General features: G+C 29.8%; 3 protein-coding genes across 7 annotated transcripts; 1 reads left to right on the forward strand and 2 right to left on the reverse strand.

The window, feature by feature from the left end:
• Window positions 1-1,624: 1,624 nt before the first annotated feature.
• On the reverse strand, window positions 1,625-6,702 carry LOC123269017 (solute carrier family 41 member 1-like). 3 transcript variants are annotated; one of them, XM_044734506.1, is made up of 7 exons: window positions 6,470-6,702; window positions 6,220-6,248; window positions 4,727-5,165; window positions 3,561-4,180; window positions 3,278-3,483; window positions 2,343-2,491; window positions 1,625-2,265 (listed from the first exon to the last, which is right to left on the reverse strand). In XM_044734506.1, exons 3-7 carry the CDS (start codon window positions 5,126-5,128, stop codon window positions 2,080-2,082), a joined length of 1,563 nt encoding a protein of 520 aa, XP_044590441.1. In that variant the 5' UTR covers window positions 5,129-5,165; window positions 6,220-6,248; window positions 6,470-6,702; the 3' UTR covers window positions 1,625-2,079. The 3 variants fall into 3 exon arrangements, with proteins under 3 accessions (XP_044590441.1, XP_044590442.1, XP_044590443.1); XM_044734507.1 differs by having other exon boundaries at window positions 6,220-6,391; XM_044734508.1 differs by lacking the exon at window positions 6,220-6,248.
• A 1,366-nt stretch (window positions 6,703-8,068) lies between these two features.
• LOC123268743 lies at window positions 8,069-10,415 on the forward strand. Of its 3 annotated transcripts, XM_044734093.1 has the most exons (3): window positions 8,069-8,216; window positions 8,288-8,455; window positions 8,540-10,415. In XM_044734093.1, the coding sequence occupies exon 3, from the start codon at window positions 8,549-8,551 to the stop codon at window positions 10,055-10,057; it is 1,509 nt and encodes a 502-aa protein (XP_044590028.1). In that variant the 5' UTR covers window positions 8,069-8,216; window positions 8,288-8,455; window positions 8,540-8,548; the 3' UTR covers window positions 10,058-10,415. The 3 variants fall into 3 exon arrangements, with proteins under 3 accessions (XP_044590028.1, XP_044590027.1, XP_044590026.1); XM_044734092.1 differs by having other exon boundaries at window positions 8,069-8,455; window positions 8,537-10,415; XM_044734091.1 differs by having other exon boundaries at window positions 8,069-8,455.
• On the reverse strand, window positions 10,236-13,901 carry LOC123268742 (eukaryotic translation initiation factor 3 subunit B-like). Its single transcript, XM_044734090.1, has 3 exons — window positions 13,608-13,901; window positions 12,783-12,978; window positions 10,236-12,408 (listed from the first exon to the last, which is right to left on the reverse strand). The coding sequence occupies exons 1-3, from the start codon at window positions 13,726-13,728 to the stop codon at window positions 10,635-10,637; spliced, it is 2,091 nt and encodes a 696-aa protein (XP_044590025.1). The 5' UTR covers window positions 13,729-13,901; the 3' UTR covers window positions 10,236-10,634.
• Window positions 13,902-15,630: the final 1,729 nt, after the last annotated feature.

The following is a 15,630-nucleotide window of genomic DNA, read 5'->3' on the forward strand; positions in this document are numbered from 1 at the left end:
GTAGTTTTTTGACACTTTTTATTGAAATTTTTAATTAAAAACACTTAATTTATTTTAAAATTAATTGATTTTTTAATTAATTAATCACTATTTCACATTTTACGCACTAAAAATCGGAGCACTTTGCACTGTAACTTGTTGTAATTTAAAGCGAAGCTTCTAATTCCAACCGCAACTGATTTTAGAATGCGCATGCGCAGAAGTTGGAACTTGCAATTTAAATTTATTGAATTAAGTAAATAAAAAAAAACAAATTACTACTCGTGGGAAAATTCAAATTAAGAACGAATAATTTTTGTTATGATCTATAGTATTTTTCTTACCTAGGGCAGGAAAGTAAGAAATGTCTCAGATTACATGTAATTGTTGACCGAGGCGAAGCCGAGGTCGACAAACATGTGATCTGAGGCTTTCTTATTTTCTGCCCGTGGTAAGAAAACTATTTTTTTGCCCTCCGGGCGGAAAGTGGCAACTTTCGTCCCGCTGCGCTAAACTAAGTTGCCGCTTTCCGCCTTCGTCGGACAAAAAAATAGTATACACTCCACGGGAAGTAAATAAGAAAGCCTCAGATCACATGTTTGTTGACCTCGGCTTCGCCTCGGCCAACAATTACATGTGATCTGAGACATTTCTTACTTTACTTCCCTAGGTGTGTAATATACTATTTCTCCTCGACGGAGGCGGAAAGCGGCATTTTCATTTAGCGCAGCGGGCGGAAAATTGACGCTTTCCGCCCGGAGGGGAGAAAAATAATTTAAGTATGACATGAGCGCTTAAGGCATGCTCATTTGGATTTTCCAAACTTTTTATATATTGTATTACCCATCGCGAGAGGCCACCAGTTGGATCGGTCATTTCGTGTTTATATACACGCATAAACATGCGTTAGCTTATAAACTAAAAATTATTTATGAAAATACAAACTAAATTACAAAAATTAATAATTACAGACAGTATAATAATGAATAGTACAAATTTATCTTCGATCATACTTTTTATGTAATAATACAATTATGTACATCTTTTGTCTTAATATAATGGCATCATTATTTATTTATTTATTACAGTACTGACTATCTATTAAAAAAATCTTTTTATTTTTTAATAATGTATTGATTATTAACTAACATACACTGAAATTAAATTTTATATAACAAAAAAAAATAAGATAATTAAAATATACTTTTATTGAAATTGATATACAGTACTGTATATTTAATAGTTCTTAAAATACTGGCCTAAATTGTTAAATATATATAAAATAAGAATCACAGTATAATATCCGACGTTTTTAGTACAAGGACTATTTATAAGCTCGATATTGATTTATTTGCGTGCAAAAACTATTTTATTCATTGTTTATATTAAAAAGAGTGTATATGACTTAAAAAATTTTATAAAAACACTCGATTTGAATATCAAATTTTAAGTATCAATAATTATTATAATCATTATTTTATAAGTGGGCATATATTTCAAAAGTACAAATGTTTATAATATTTTAAGTTTATTAATCTATTTCAATTTTGCTAATTTTTCGAATAGACTCTGAATTGCAGCGAATCGATCAATATTCATTTTTTTCTAAACACATTTCATGAGGTTGTTCATTTATTTTCTTTCGTCTCTTAATTATATTAAGCATTTTCCAAATATAAATCCTTCAAGTTTCAAGTTTGTACTTTTGATTAATTAACCCATATAAAATTTAACACTACGAATTAGCACCTCATTTATATATCAATTTCTGAATAAACTGACATGTTTATTACTTCAAATTTACGGATTTTGAATCCTGATATTTAAAAATTAAGTCAATTTAATTATACTTATAATTACAATAAAATACTGTTGAAAAATTTTATAAAAGGTGATTTTAAATTCCAGGCCACTGTTTAATTTTTAAAATATTCTTAGGTCCCGAAAATTATGACTATTAATAATTTCAGGTACAAATAGTTTTGAGCCTGAATTATACAATAAAAACTCGACGTATGTTTTTTCCATGTTATATAATAAAATTATAAAATATTTTAATTGAAGTATTAAGGCAAAAAAATAAGTGAAGTTACTTGTCGATTAATCTCCGACATCTGAATCTTTGTCACCGATTTCGTAAAGAATATAGAAAGCAATACCTAACAATGTTGTTCCCAATAAATCACCAGCAGCCGTAAGATACGGAATCGCTGAGCTATCAGGATCCATGCCGCGTGACCACATCCAAACAACCATCAATTGAGCAAGGTATAAAAGTAAAATTACCTTGAAAAAAATATTTTCATGTTAACAAATTTATAATTATTAATTAATCAACCTTATTGACAGTCAATGTAACTTACTTGTAAAAGTGCCGCTAATAGATAGACGACAATAAATGTCGCCGTAAAGGAAGTATGTCCTGCTCGGAGATAACTTATAGTATAACTAAATATTAAGTGACCAGGTATTACCATCATTAGTAAAATTCTGGCAATTCTTGAATGCCCACCTGAAATAATTTTTTTAGTCAATTAATTTGAACTAACAACCTTGCAGTCACTATGTGACTGCCGTGACTTGTAAACTATAAATAAATAAAGTTTTGCTTTATTAAACTATGACTTTTGTTAAACTGCACTGTACTTTTGTTACGTCTTGGTCTTAAATAACATTTTTTTTCTTTGTTGTAAACTAATACGAAAATTATTATCTCAAAGTATTTTTTTTTTCTCTTTGAAAACAAATTTACAACAGACCATAGTAATGAGGAAATGTATTAAGTGTCTCGTCCGGTCTCTCAGAAAAATTTCCCGTCATTAAACAAACCGAAGTTCTTGAAAAGATTACAAAATCCTAAATACACAAGTAAATGGGAGTTTTATTGCCCTCTGCATAGACTAGCATTACCGACAAGGACTTTGGAATTGTTTAATGTTGAATAAGATAAAATTTTTGAGAGACAAATAACGTACAACTTTTAAATAAAATAAATTGACGTTTTTAAATATATAAGCTCATCCCCATGTTAAACTCATCACGAGCTTTCATTTGAGTACCTACATGCATTTTGATATATTTTTCATATATACATATATATATATAAATATATGAAAAATTGATGTGGGTACTTAAATGAAAGGTCTTGATGAGTGTAACATCGGTATGAGCTTATACCTTTAAAAATGTCAATAGTTCACAAGATCACATAAATACAATGGCCGCAAAATTTTGCTTATTCTGTTAATAATATGGATTATAAATTAAGGATAGAATAAAAAATAAAAACTTTAATTACCAGGAGATAAAAATGCATCAATAGGGCTAATACAAATTTTTAAAGGTTTTTCCACTTTTCCGTTATGTTGTTCTAGATGAAGAGATGTCGATATTCTTGATGCTTGCACAGCAACTAAATTTCCTCCAACCCCATTAATTACCAATTGAAAAACAGCTATGCCTTTATAATTAGATATTGTAAAGTCTAATATCAATCCACCGATGCTAAAATTACAAAAAAAAAAAAAATTAATTTTGATAAAATAATTAATAAAACTGAAATATATATGGTAAATGATTACCTGCTGATTAACATAGCTGAAATAACAGGACTCCAACCATAGTTAAGAACTTCTTTGGTAAAAGGATTCTTAGCAGCAATATATCCCCAAACAGGTGTCGCTAATAGACAGCAGACAATCATAGTGGGTGCAATCCATGGTTGATTGTCGATAGATCGATACAAAAGGGAGGCTACCCATGACAGTAACGCGAGTGTTGTCAAATCACCGAGCGATGCAGCAATTGGCGTGGCAACATTGTCAGGGTTAATGCTCATCCGTTTAGAGAGCAATATAACCGCGACCATTACAAGACCAAGCAGGAAACTGGCAACAGAGGCTGTGACAAGTGCACTGGCACACAATAATAGTCCATGGTGAATATTAAAGTGAGCCTCTGGTATCCATCCGAAGATCACTGCTGCCAAGGACGCCAATAAGCCAACCACCATCGACTGGCATTGGATCAACGCTAGATTACCAATTATTAACGTCCACTGCTGCTTCTGTGTGTCCATGTGACCTAGATTCGCGTGGGTAGACAGCCGAGAAGCCAGAGTCATTTCGAGGTTTCCTTTCAACCCCAATAATGCCGGTACCAGAATATATACCTCTGATACTACTTGATATACTGGCCAGTGCTAAAATTAATATTTATTTTAATTCTTAAATCGGTGCTTGAGATAAGTGCTTTGGAGTTCATCAAAACAAACACTGGCATTTTATTGTTTGATAATGATAATATTATCATATATGTAACCAAAAGTTAACAAAAGAGTAAATTAAACATTTTTTAAGTTTCATAGTTAATGTACTTGAGTATCTAAAAATGATTTTTGAGTTGTAATTTTTTTTTTTTTTTTAATCATTTAATAATAAATATTGATATTTTTTTAAATTATTTATTTTAAGATTATTACTGGATATCCGTAATTCTCTTAATTGGATTTGAAATTAATAATAAAAATTTATTTATTACTTATAAAAGCATAATATTTATTTTTAAACTCAAATAATTGATATTAACAAATTTATGACGTGTTGCAAGTCAAAATAATAAATATTTAAAAACTAAGTAAACTTGTAGTTACTAAAAGAAAATAAATTACACTGAACATTTTGAAATTATTAACAAATTAGTTTTGTCTCCTTTGAAGTGTAATAAATAAGCGTTTAATTATACATACTTGGACGACATCAAGTAAAAGACTCGCTGCGACCATCCCGAATCCAGCAAGTAAAAAAGGAATAAACATCTGAACAGAAATAGTCCAAACATTTTCACTTTCTCTTTCAATCTCCGTACGCTTGGATTTTATTCCATTTTTTTTGGATTCCTCAAAGCTAACACGTGGCTGCAAATTCAACGGCGAAGAAGAAATAAGACGACTGGTATCTTGATCATCATCATCCGAATCTTCTGAATAAACGGTGAGCTCTGTCGTCACATCAGCAAGTGCTTTGCTGAGTGACTCTCCATGTCCAAAACCCACCATTTCTGCTCTAGGATTATTCTTGTCTTTAGTTTTTTTTCTGTATCGTAATGGAATTTTCTCTGGATCACAAGTTCCAAGCTTTGCATCGCTCATTCTCTTTGACAAGATACTTGTAAATCACCACAAAACACTGAAATTTAAAAGATTTTTAATTAGTATTATAGTTTGAAGCACTTAACTTAAGCCAATTCACTAATTATACTGATAAGGTGATTTTGATGTCTATAAAATTATGATTATACTTAAAGATTATAAATATTAGTCAAGCAGGGGCTCAAAAACTAACTAAAGTTAAGATAATATTGATGCACATAGTCTACTCTTAGAATGAGTGATGCCACTTGACCCCAAGTGCTAATCTCAGTTGAATTCATTTATAGAACAAGACGTTTGCTCACTTTAACTGTCTAACTATGCCAATTTTATTTTTCTCTTCAATTTTATTACCTATAAAAATTTTTTTATTCACTGAACTAAAGATATACTTCAATAATTGTTATTAGTAAATGATTATAGATCAAAATTAATCTTTAAAAAATAAAAAAACTTTTTTGTTCAGTGCAGATCAGTAAAAAGTGTGATAAAGTAGAAGACAAATTATTTGTATTGAAATAAATAAATATATGATCAAAAAAATAAAATTTTAAAAAATTGTAAATAAATAATGAAAATTAATTTAGCAGATACTCAATAATTTCAAGAATTTTTGTAACAAATAAATTGTGGCAAAAAAAATTAGAAAAAAATTGATAAGTAGAAATTTAAAAAATTTTAAAATACAATTTTTTAAAAATAACTTTTTGGAACAAATTTGTTTGTTAAAAAAAATTAAAAAATGGTCAAGTGACAGCTAACTTTAATGTCAAAAATAAATATATTTTGATAATCTTCATGTTTATACTTTAAAAATCTTTTTTCTGATTACGTATGTTGTTTAGTAAATTTAATTATTGTTTGTAAATTGTAGAAGCACAAAAAATGCAGGATGTCTCGATTTTTCTGTATAATTCAACAATATTACAAACAAATAAATGACGTGCCCAAATGAATCCTAAAAAAAAAAAAAATAGAAAATTGTTTTTTTTTTTTTTTTTTTTTTGTAAAACTGTAGATTAAAAAAAAATTGCTAGGTAATAAATATGATAGGATGAATTTAATAAAACAATTTTTTTAGAACCACTTACCATTTTCATGCTGTTCCCACATTATTTATCTAAACAATTAACAATAACAATAAATATAGTTAGTGTTGATTGTACAAATTACGGGGTTATAATTATTGTACTGTTTTATTTAAAAAAAATAATATTTAAGTAATCTATGCTTTGTAGCATATTGTCAATTATGAAACGTAGTCTAGAGATAAGATAACATAACAGTTGATTATTTTAAAATATATGTGCTGATATAATATAACCTTAAAATGAAATTTACCTTTATTTAAAATTATAGTATTCGGCAGATATTCATTTAAAAATGACCAATTACTTTTTTCAGGTGAGAAGATGACAATGTAATTCAAGTATTGTCGGTGATTGAGTAAATGGTGGATAATATCAGGCTGAAAAATTAAATTGAATGTCAAAGTGATTAACCACTGATATAAATATATTTATAAATATGATGAATGCGCTCGCTGAGCGTTTGCGCTTTTACTGAACGGAAAATAAACAAAATAATATAATACATAAGTTTCTTTCTTGCAGACGCGAGTGATTATTTTATTCTTTAATTGATAAAATTATTAAAAAATAATTAATGAAATGGAAAGCAGGAATATTAGAAAACTTGTCAGAGGCTAAAAAGTTTTAAAAACTTGATAATTAATGACACTAAAATCATCTGACAACTTACAATTTTTTTAATAGTTAAATTATTATAAAAAAAAAAATTAATAACATAATATTGTAAGTGCGAATTGATTTTTATACAAATTTCAAAAAATTGTCAGATTTCTGCTGATTTTAGTTTCATGATATTAATAAAAATTAATTTAGCCGACATCTAAAAATTTTTGTGATTTATTTTATTGATAAATAATTCAAAAATAATTAAAAGAAAACATTTCACAGGTATAAAATTTTAAAAGCTATAAGGTAAAAGCCCCAATATATGATCATGTACCAGTATATGATCACTCCATGTATTTGTATATCTATATTCACAAATATAGGTATACAAATACATGGAGTGATCATATACTGGTACATGATCATATATTGGGGCTTTTACCTTACGTGTAATTTTTTTTTTTAATATATATTTAATTCTAATTTAATTAATAAAAAAAAGTCAAAAATTGTTGAACGTCGGCTAATTTTAGTATCATTGATATTATCACATTGCAAATTCAAAGAAATATTTTTTTCATCATAATTAATTTGTTATAAAAAATTGTCAAATTTCATATCATGGTGAATTTATAAAATAAAAAAAAAATAATGCAAACCAAAGTAGAGATTACTGAAATATGCAATAGTTTTCTAAATATTTACATTTTGATGATACTGAAATCCATTTGAAAAACTTTTTTATTTTTTCTATAAAATAAAAAATAAAAAAGTAAACCTTGTAATTTTTTTTAATCTCTACACGTGGATTTTTTTTAAAATTTTTTCATAGCAATTTAATTGTTATAAAAATAAAAAAAATTGAGAAATGTTTGTTAACTTTAGGATCATCCATTTCGTCCTATAACACAATTCTCATTTAAATAAATAATAAATTTTATAAGATTTCTTAAAAAATTATCAATTGTATACCAAGAGTTAAAATTATTACTCTAAATTCAGTTTAATAAAATAATCTAAGTATTAAATTTTGAATAAAAAAAGAAGTATAATTAATTAAAAAATGATTCATAATTATAAGAAGCTAAAAGAAAATAAAATGAAGAATACATACTTTATAATACAAAATCATTAATGCTGTTGATATATAAATATCTTTTGAAACTCAAAAAGAAAAACATTAAATATAATAAATAAGTCGCTTTTTTAAAGTCATTAATCTATTTTAAGCCTATATTTACTATTAACAGATCTATAAATAATGTAAGTTTGTATTTAACTGAAATTAATGTACACCAATTCAAAGTTTTACCGGCTCTTGTACTTCCTAGCTTTTAAAACCAAAAAAAAAATTTTACCGTCTGAGAAGTATATGATTGACATTTACACATGTATGTATTCTCAAAATATACCAGTCGTCTCCCGTCCGAAATAACCTTTGTTCCCGTTTGGATCTCTTCAGAGGTTGCTACAGACACGAGAATAATCCAATCTTTTCACAAAACTATTAGTACGCTGTGATCACTCGGAGTAGGCTTCCAAGACGAGAGGTAACCGCTCTTCAAGTTATCTGAAACACCAAGTTAGATAAATAAATAATATAGTCTTCACAATATATACCATAATCAAGGTAATAAAAATCTACTTACCAAATTAATAATCAATTAAAATTAAACCCTGTGAAATATTAAAATAATTTTTTGTTACATAACAGAGAAACAGAATGGGCCGCAATAAGAAGAAAAACAAGAAAATAAATTCCACTGAAGAAAATACAATTGCCGACAAAATAAAAAATGAATTAAATTTAAACAATGACAATAATAACAAATTATCATTATCACTATCATCAGCCTCGGGTTCGCCGTCAGGAATTTCTATATTGGACATTTACGAACGATTAAATCTTCCGTTGAAGCCATCGGGAGTTGATTTGTCAGTTGACAGTGATGATGAAGAAACGCTTGAGTTTCACATCAGACCTCGTGTTTTTTACGTGTGCAATTTATGTTTGGTTTGTATGAACATCTGTACGACAGGTGTTAAGTGCAATAACTGTGGAATGGTTTTTTATTGCACGGAAAATCACCGCGAAGAAGATAAATCCAAGCACAGTGAACTTTGTTGCGCGTTATCGCGAGTCTGCAAAGGAATGGAAGGATTTTCATTGGCAAAAAGTCTGCCTCCTGATTTGTACCGGTCTTTTCGTATGAAAACAATCGACGTTGTTGAAAGATTAATCCGCAGACGTCTAGATTTGTGGGAACGTGAAATATTGTTGTATCCAAAAATCTGCAGGTCGTGCAAAAAAATAGAAACTGATTTAACTTGCTGCTGTAACTGTGGGATAGATTTTTACTGCAACAACCACAAAGACACGCATGACAAGTGGTGCAAAGATTTCCAGGTGTTTAGAAAAATTTTGTGGATGCAACATCAGCATGGTTACGTCGATCCTGATGTTCCGGTTGTCTTCTACAAGCAACCTCATATTCTTCCGGATAATTTTGATCTCCTGATGTACCAGATGCATGACAACAGTCCGGTTTATAGGCGCATTGATTGCTACACTTATGCAAGCTTGTCTTACATTTCAACTGCACCTTTGACTGCTTTGTTTGCGATGCAGAAATCCATCGATGGCTGGCAGTCGAAAGAAGAAATGGTTATCCATATAATCGGTGCTGAATTTCAGTTCGAGTGCGCGGCTTTAAGAGTCTGGGAAAAATTATTCCTCCACTTTTTACCCAAGTTGAAGAAATTGCACCTCGAGTTCACGGGACCTGAGCTATATTTACCACCCCAATTGCCTTGTGAATTGTTGGGTAAAATAAAAATGTGCAGACGTTGCAAACTGGCCAAGCGAAAAATTTATATTTCGTTTAATGATCAAAAATTGTATCACAATACAGAAGACAAAAAACCTGCGGATCTAATTTGTCTGTTCAATCCGGGACTTTATCGAGAGACTGGCTACGATGGCACCGACACTTGGCCATTGACTATTAAAAAATTCTGTCAAGCTAAAGTCTCAGTTGTTATCACTTCTTATACAGAGTTTGAAATCCCACATGATATTCAGAGGATTAAATCGATTTGTGGAGTTAAAATTCTACTGGAGCCACAGAGAAATCCCTTTGCTGCAGTCAAACCTGATCGGAATTTTGTTAGTGATGATGTTGTGCCTTTGATGTATAAAAATTATTGTATAAGTATTGTTAAAGGATTATAATTAAGTGTTATTGATTTTATACTTACAAATATATTAAATTAATAATCTGTTTTATATTGTTAGAATTGAGTGAAACTTGTGAATGTAAAAAAAAGTTTTTTTTTCTTGTATTTTTTCTGAAAAAGAAAAAAAAAAAAAAAAAAAATTTAATAAATAATTTTTATAGTTGAAGAGTTAATTATAATGTTAATTATTTTATTGTAAAAATTACAAAAATTTACACAACTGATTATTTAAAATATGTTACTTGTGACCGCAACTATTTTACAGTACAATTAGCACACCCTGTTTAAAACAAAGAATGCAAAAGAGGTCACCAAATGCAATTTTATACCTAAAAATTATAAGTAATATATTTTATAAATCTAATATTATATCTGAATATTTTTTTTTATAACCAGGACAATAATATAAGTTCTGAAAAATAAACTCATAAAAAAAAAAATTGAACTAAATCGTAATTTTACATAAATCATTCCTTAATTAAATTTCAAGCGTATTAAATATCTGCCTAATTATAACAAAAAGCTAAGATTATTTACATTGTTTCCACAATTTTAATCTATTGCTACAACTATTAATTATCTATCGGTATAATTTCTTCTTTAACGAAGAATTCAACAACTTCTTCTTCGACATTCTTAGTATCCGACTCAAGACTGTCAGTATCAACATAACAACGGAGATCCATACGACGTTTCTTCTGGCCCTTCCATTCCTCAATACGCTTCTCACGGTATTCATTGAATGCCTCCATAAGAGCACGGCGTTTATCAATAACTTCCTTAGAAGCTTTAGTCATACGCATCTTATCCTTGCTCTCGAATTGAGACGAATACTTCTTGAGATTTTTCTTAATTTCCTTTATCTGGTCAGCAGTCAACAAAGTAGGCGGGCGAGGTCTCCAGAGTAGTTGATTGAACGCGTTAAGATTCACGCGCTTGAGAATACGGCCTTGGAATGTCCAAATCCAGTAAGCGTTATCAACACTTGTTTTCCAGCTTGATACAGCTGTGACAACATATCTGCCAGTGGGGTCCCACTCGATATCAGAAACCTGATAATGATCAGTTGTGTTCATAATACTGAAGTCCTTAGTATCAACAAATTCCAGAGCACCAGCCATTGAAGTCATTCCAGCTAAAACGATGAATTGTCCCGCTGGTGACCAGAACAAATGGTTGCAAGCTCTCTTTTCTAGCTTCTTGAGTAGAGCCGGCTGGTGTCCGCAACGTACTTCGTAGAAACTAACGCTGACATTCGGAACTTCACCATGGATGATTGCAAACTTGGATCCAATCGGTTCCCAAGCGAATGCGTGAATTGGCTCTTTCATTTCAACACTGTCGACAGGAATTTGTTTTTCACGCATGTGGAAAATTTCAAAATTGTACGACATTCCAGTGTACTTTTGCTCAGTTTTCTCCTTCTTTTTGGAGAATCGATCAACTTTAACGCAAAGATAATCTCCAGATTTTTGCCAGAAAATTTTGCAATCAGCGACGTTGAATAAGTTCTTGTTTCTTAATTCAGAACGGCTAGGTATCTCTAGAAGAGTTACACGCGCAGGAACATCTTTGTCCTCTGGTACCCAGTAAGCGATTACATTGTCAGTCGGTGACCAGCTGAAGTCACGGATTGCGGGAGTCTTGATACTCTTCTTCTCCAAGAGACCAAATGACGGTGTTTCGTAGACACTGAGAATGTCTTCACCCATGCAAGCCAAGTACTTGTCATCGTGAGACCAACGGAAGATTGGCCAAGTAGACATACCGTCGGTGACGAATGAACGCTTCTCTTGTCCAGTGAGGATATCCCAGATGACAAGACGTTTAGCATCAGCTCCACCGTCCATTCGTGGTGAGAAAGTTACGATGTAACGTTCGCATGGTGAGAAATCAATGCATTCCACGCCTATCTGACTAAAACGAGCTAGTCGATCGAATTTAGCGCCTCCCCAGAGAGCGACTCCTTGAGAGTGGAATGTTGCCATGTAAGTTCCCAATGGTGACCACTTGAAGTAAGTTTCGGTCCATTGGGCACGTTCTTGAATAAGAATCGGCTCTGGTGCTGAGTTTAGCCATACTTGGATTAACACTGCCAATCCGTTGCCTGAAAGAACAGCAAACTGATCGTACGCGTCTGGTTCGAGTAAATTGTAATGCAAATCTTGAACAGCGTTGTACGGTTGGGGCGCTGGTGGCTCCCAATCTTCAGGGATTTTCTCGTATTTTTTGAAATCTGTGAAATGGTTCACTTTAAAAGTGTGGAACTTGTCAATTTTGTAGTTGTTTCGAGCTTTAATAGCTGCTGCTGCACTCATTTTGTTGTTGTACTCCAAGAAGATGTACCTAGACAAATAATTAATAACTCAGTTTTAGGTTTCAAGTTTTTTAATAAATAAGATGTTTTTATACTTAAATTATTTGCACAGTTAGAATTTTAAAACATAATCTCTGATTATTAAAATTTTAGTATGTTAGTAACTAAATAACGAGTATGAAATTAGCAGAAAAATTATTTTAGAAAGTTTTCAAATAATTTTAAATTCAATGATTAAAAAAAAAAATAACAAAAATTGCACAGAATTTTATGAAAATTTTCAAGTGCGTATTTTTATATTATTATTTTAGTAATAAGTAAATATGTGAGTTAAAAAAAAAAATTTTCGGGTAGCTGGTACGATCAAAACTATTTATAAACTTTTTGAATTAAAAATAATTACCCTTTAGTAATTCCTTGTTCATTTTTGGGGTAATGTTTGTTGACAATAGTTCCAAATTTAGAGAAAAGTTTGTTGATCAAGTTGTTGAATTTTTCAAAACGTTCTGGCTCAACTTGTGGTGTTCCATCAACAATAATAACTGACTCAATGCCATCGGTCTCCTGGGGTTTTTGCGCTAGTATGTCCGGTAATAAATCTGTTTGAAAATAAGAAACAAATTTTAGAACATAAATTACAGAAATAAAAATCGAGTAATAAAATGAAAATTCATTTAGCAGATATTTAATAATTTTAAGAATTTTTGTTACAAATAAATTATGGCAAAAAAAAAATTAGAAAAAAAAAATTGACATGTAGAAATTGTGAAAAATTAAAAATGCAATTTTTTGGGATAAACTTGTTTGTTGAAAAAAATTAAAAACTAGTGAAATGACTCCTAAATTTGATATCATCTAATAAGTTGTTTTGGAGTAATAATCAAAAATGCAAAAATTTAATAATAATAATAAAAAATTGAACTTTCAAGTTTGTTAAAATATCATTGAAAATAATAATTTACAAAAAGTTAATTAAACAAATAAAATACTATGCAGATGCTGACAAACATGACTTTTTAACATCATATGATAAGTCAGTAAACGGTCAGTAGTTACTTTATCCCCGACAAGCATACAGTGACAATAAATAAAACGTGGCTAAGTATAGGTTATACCGCATGTACATACAATGTACTATGATATTTTCAATTATAGTAATTACTTTCATAACTATCTATTAAAAATATAAAAAAATTAATTAATTTCATTGATAAGTAATAAACTATACCTTCATCATCAATATCATCAACAAAATCCTCAGGATCGCTGAAGTCGGGCTGGGCATCATTGAAGTCCTTGTCGTTTGCTGAATCCTCCGGATTTAGTTTCATTTTTGTTTCAACTGCCATTTTTAATCCACTCGCAATTTATTTTATATAATTTAGTTCATATATTTATCATAATAAAACTGGATGATCTTTTTAAACAAGTAATTAAATAGACACGTAGAGCAAGTAAGCCGAAAGTACTCACACACAACCAAGCACGTCCAGGTTCGAGGTTCGAGAGCTCGACTTGGCGTCGATTCTCCCACTCCTATTTATAATTTTCAAGCATCTGCGCATTCTACTGTTCAAGACGGAACTACTGATTTACTGATTAGTGGCGCCCCCTTTTAAGCTTTGCAATGTGTAATAATTATAAATAATATCAAGAACATCTAGGGTCAGTTTTTCAATCCGAGATAAAATTTTATCCAAGATAAAATTATTATTGCCAGTATATTTATAACCGAACAAAAACAGTTTCACTGTAAAAAATCACGCCAAGTCCACGTTCATAAGACTATTAAGAAAAAAAATTTTTATTTCTTTACAAAAAGATATAAAATAAAAAATTAAAAAATCCAAGTAACCGATATGGTTGTATATGATTTTCGGCAATTAAAAAAAATTTTGTTGTAAATTTAAAAATTAAAGAAACAATTTTGGAACGTATTTAGTGTGCGTGGTTACGAAATATTTCACTTTTTATGAAATTCCTAAAATCTATCTACTAGGACTTTTAAAAAAAATTGAAGTACACAATGACGCACACCAAGTACGTTCCAAAATTGTTTCTTTTAATTTTTAAATTTACAACAAAATTTTTTTTAATTTCCGAAAATTATATACAACCATATCGGTTACTTGGATTTTTTAATTTTTTATTTTATAATTTTTTTGTAAAGAAATAAAAATTTTTTTTCTTAATAGTCTTATGAACGTGGACTTGGCGTGATTTTTTTACAGTGAAACTGTTTTTGTTCGGATTTCAGTATTTTTTGTAATTATAATAAAAATTGACAATTTTAATTTAATACATTTCCGGTGGCAAACTATCCCCTTTAAGCTATAGTTCATGTAAAAGTTATTCTTGCGCCGCCTGGCGTGTGTAATTGCAAGCTGTCAAATATCTTTTTTTCACTGTAGTTTCCCACTTATTATAAGATTAGCATGCACCCTTATATTATTTAGCCTCTGGCCGTCCGCTTTTTACATAAGAAAAAAGTTAAAATCTAAAAATCTGGGTCGCTATAGTTTGTGCTGATTATTTTTAATAATTTTAAATAGAAATTATAAAGATAATTGATAATAATCAAGTAATCCACTCTTATAATTTAGATGAAAAATATGAAAATATATCATGTAAGCAAACTATTCGTAACGTGATTGGTCGAATGTATCATAAGCATGAAAATATATGCAAACTCTATAGTCAGGCGCGCGCTTGCGCGCGCAAATTTAAATTCTAGTCCATTCTTATAATTTAGATGAAAAATATGAAAATATATCATGTAAGCAAACTATTCGTAACGTGATTGGTCAAATATATCATAAGCATGAAAATATAGATAATTCCATACCAACATTCACACGACCGCTTGCGCGCGCAACGTATACTAGTACGCGTAATAAAAAGCATGAACTACTATTATAAAATATCATATAAAAAAAAAATCAAAGTAAATTTGAAAAAAAATTTGTAACCTCAAAAAACCGTTTTGCTTACGGTATATACACACTCGGTAGTCTGGCTTGAGAACGGAACTTGGCGCCAGACTCTATCGAGTCTGTTGATATATATGAAATATATAGATATATTTTATCATTGGATAAAATTTTATCCTGGATTGAAAAACTGGCCCCAAGAGTTTGACAAGAAATTTTAAAAATTATTACATTTTATGACAACGGAATTAGCAGACACTTGAAGATTTTTTTTTTCTTGAAAAATATCAACTAGATTTAGAAAATTATTTTTAAAAAATT

This window comes from Cotesia glomerata, linkage group LG7 (genome assembly GCF_020080835.1).
Source record: "Cotesia glomerata isolate CgM1 linkage group LG7, MPM_Cglom_v2.3, whole genome shotgun sequence".
NCBI classification, from domain to species: domain Eukaryota; kingdom Metazoa; phylum Arthropoda; class Insecta; order Hymenoptera; family Braconidae; genus Cotesia; species Cotesia glomerata.

Bases quoted from the DNA above. Each gene is read 5' to 3' on its own strand.
- LOC123268743 (XM_044734092.1), top strand. From the start codon at position 8,549: ATGGGCCGCAATAAGAAGAAAAACAAGAAAATAAATTCCACTGAAGAA.
- LOC123268742 (XM_044734090.1), bottom strand. From the start codon at position 13,728: ATGGCAGTTGAAACAAAAATGAAACTAAATCCGGAGGATTCAGCAAAC. The intron at 12,979-13,607 runs GTATAGTTTATT...ATTTTCAAACAG, and splicing joins TGATGATATTGATGATGAAG to ATTTATTACCGGACATACTA. The intron at 12,409-12,782 runs GTAATTATTTTT...TTATTTGTCTAG, and splicing joins GAACAAGGAATTACTAAAGG to GTACATCTTCTTGGAGTACA.
- LOC123269017 (XM_044734508.1), bottom strand. From the start codon at position 5,128: ATGAGCGATGCAAAGCTTGGAACTTGTGATCCAGAGAAAATTCCATTA. The intron at 3,484-3,560 runs GTAATCATTTAC...TTGTAATTTTAG, and splicing joins TCAGCTATGTTAATCAGCAG to CATCGGTGGATTGATATTAG. The intron at 2,266-2,342 runs GTAAGTTACATT...ATTTTTTTCAAG, and splicing joins TATTAGCGGCACTTTTACAA to GTAATTTTACTTTTATACCT.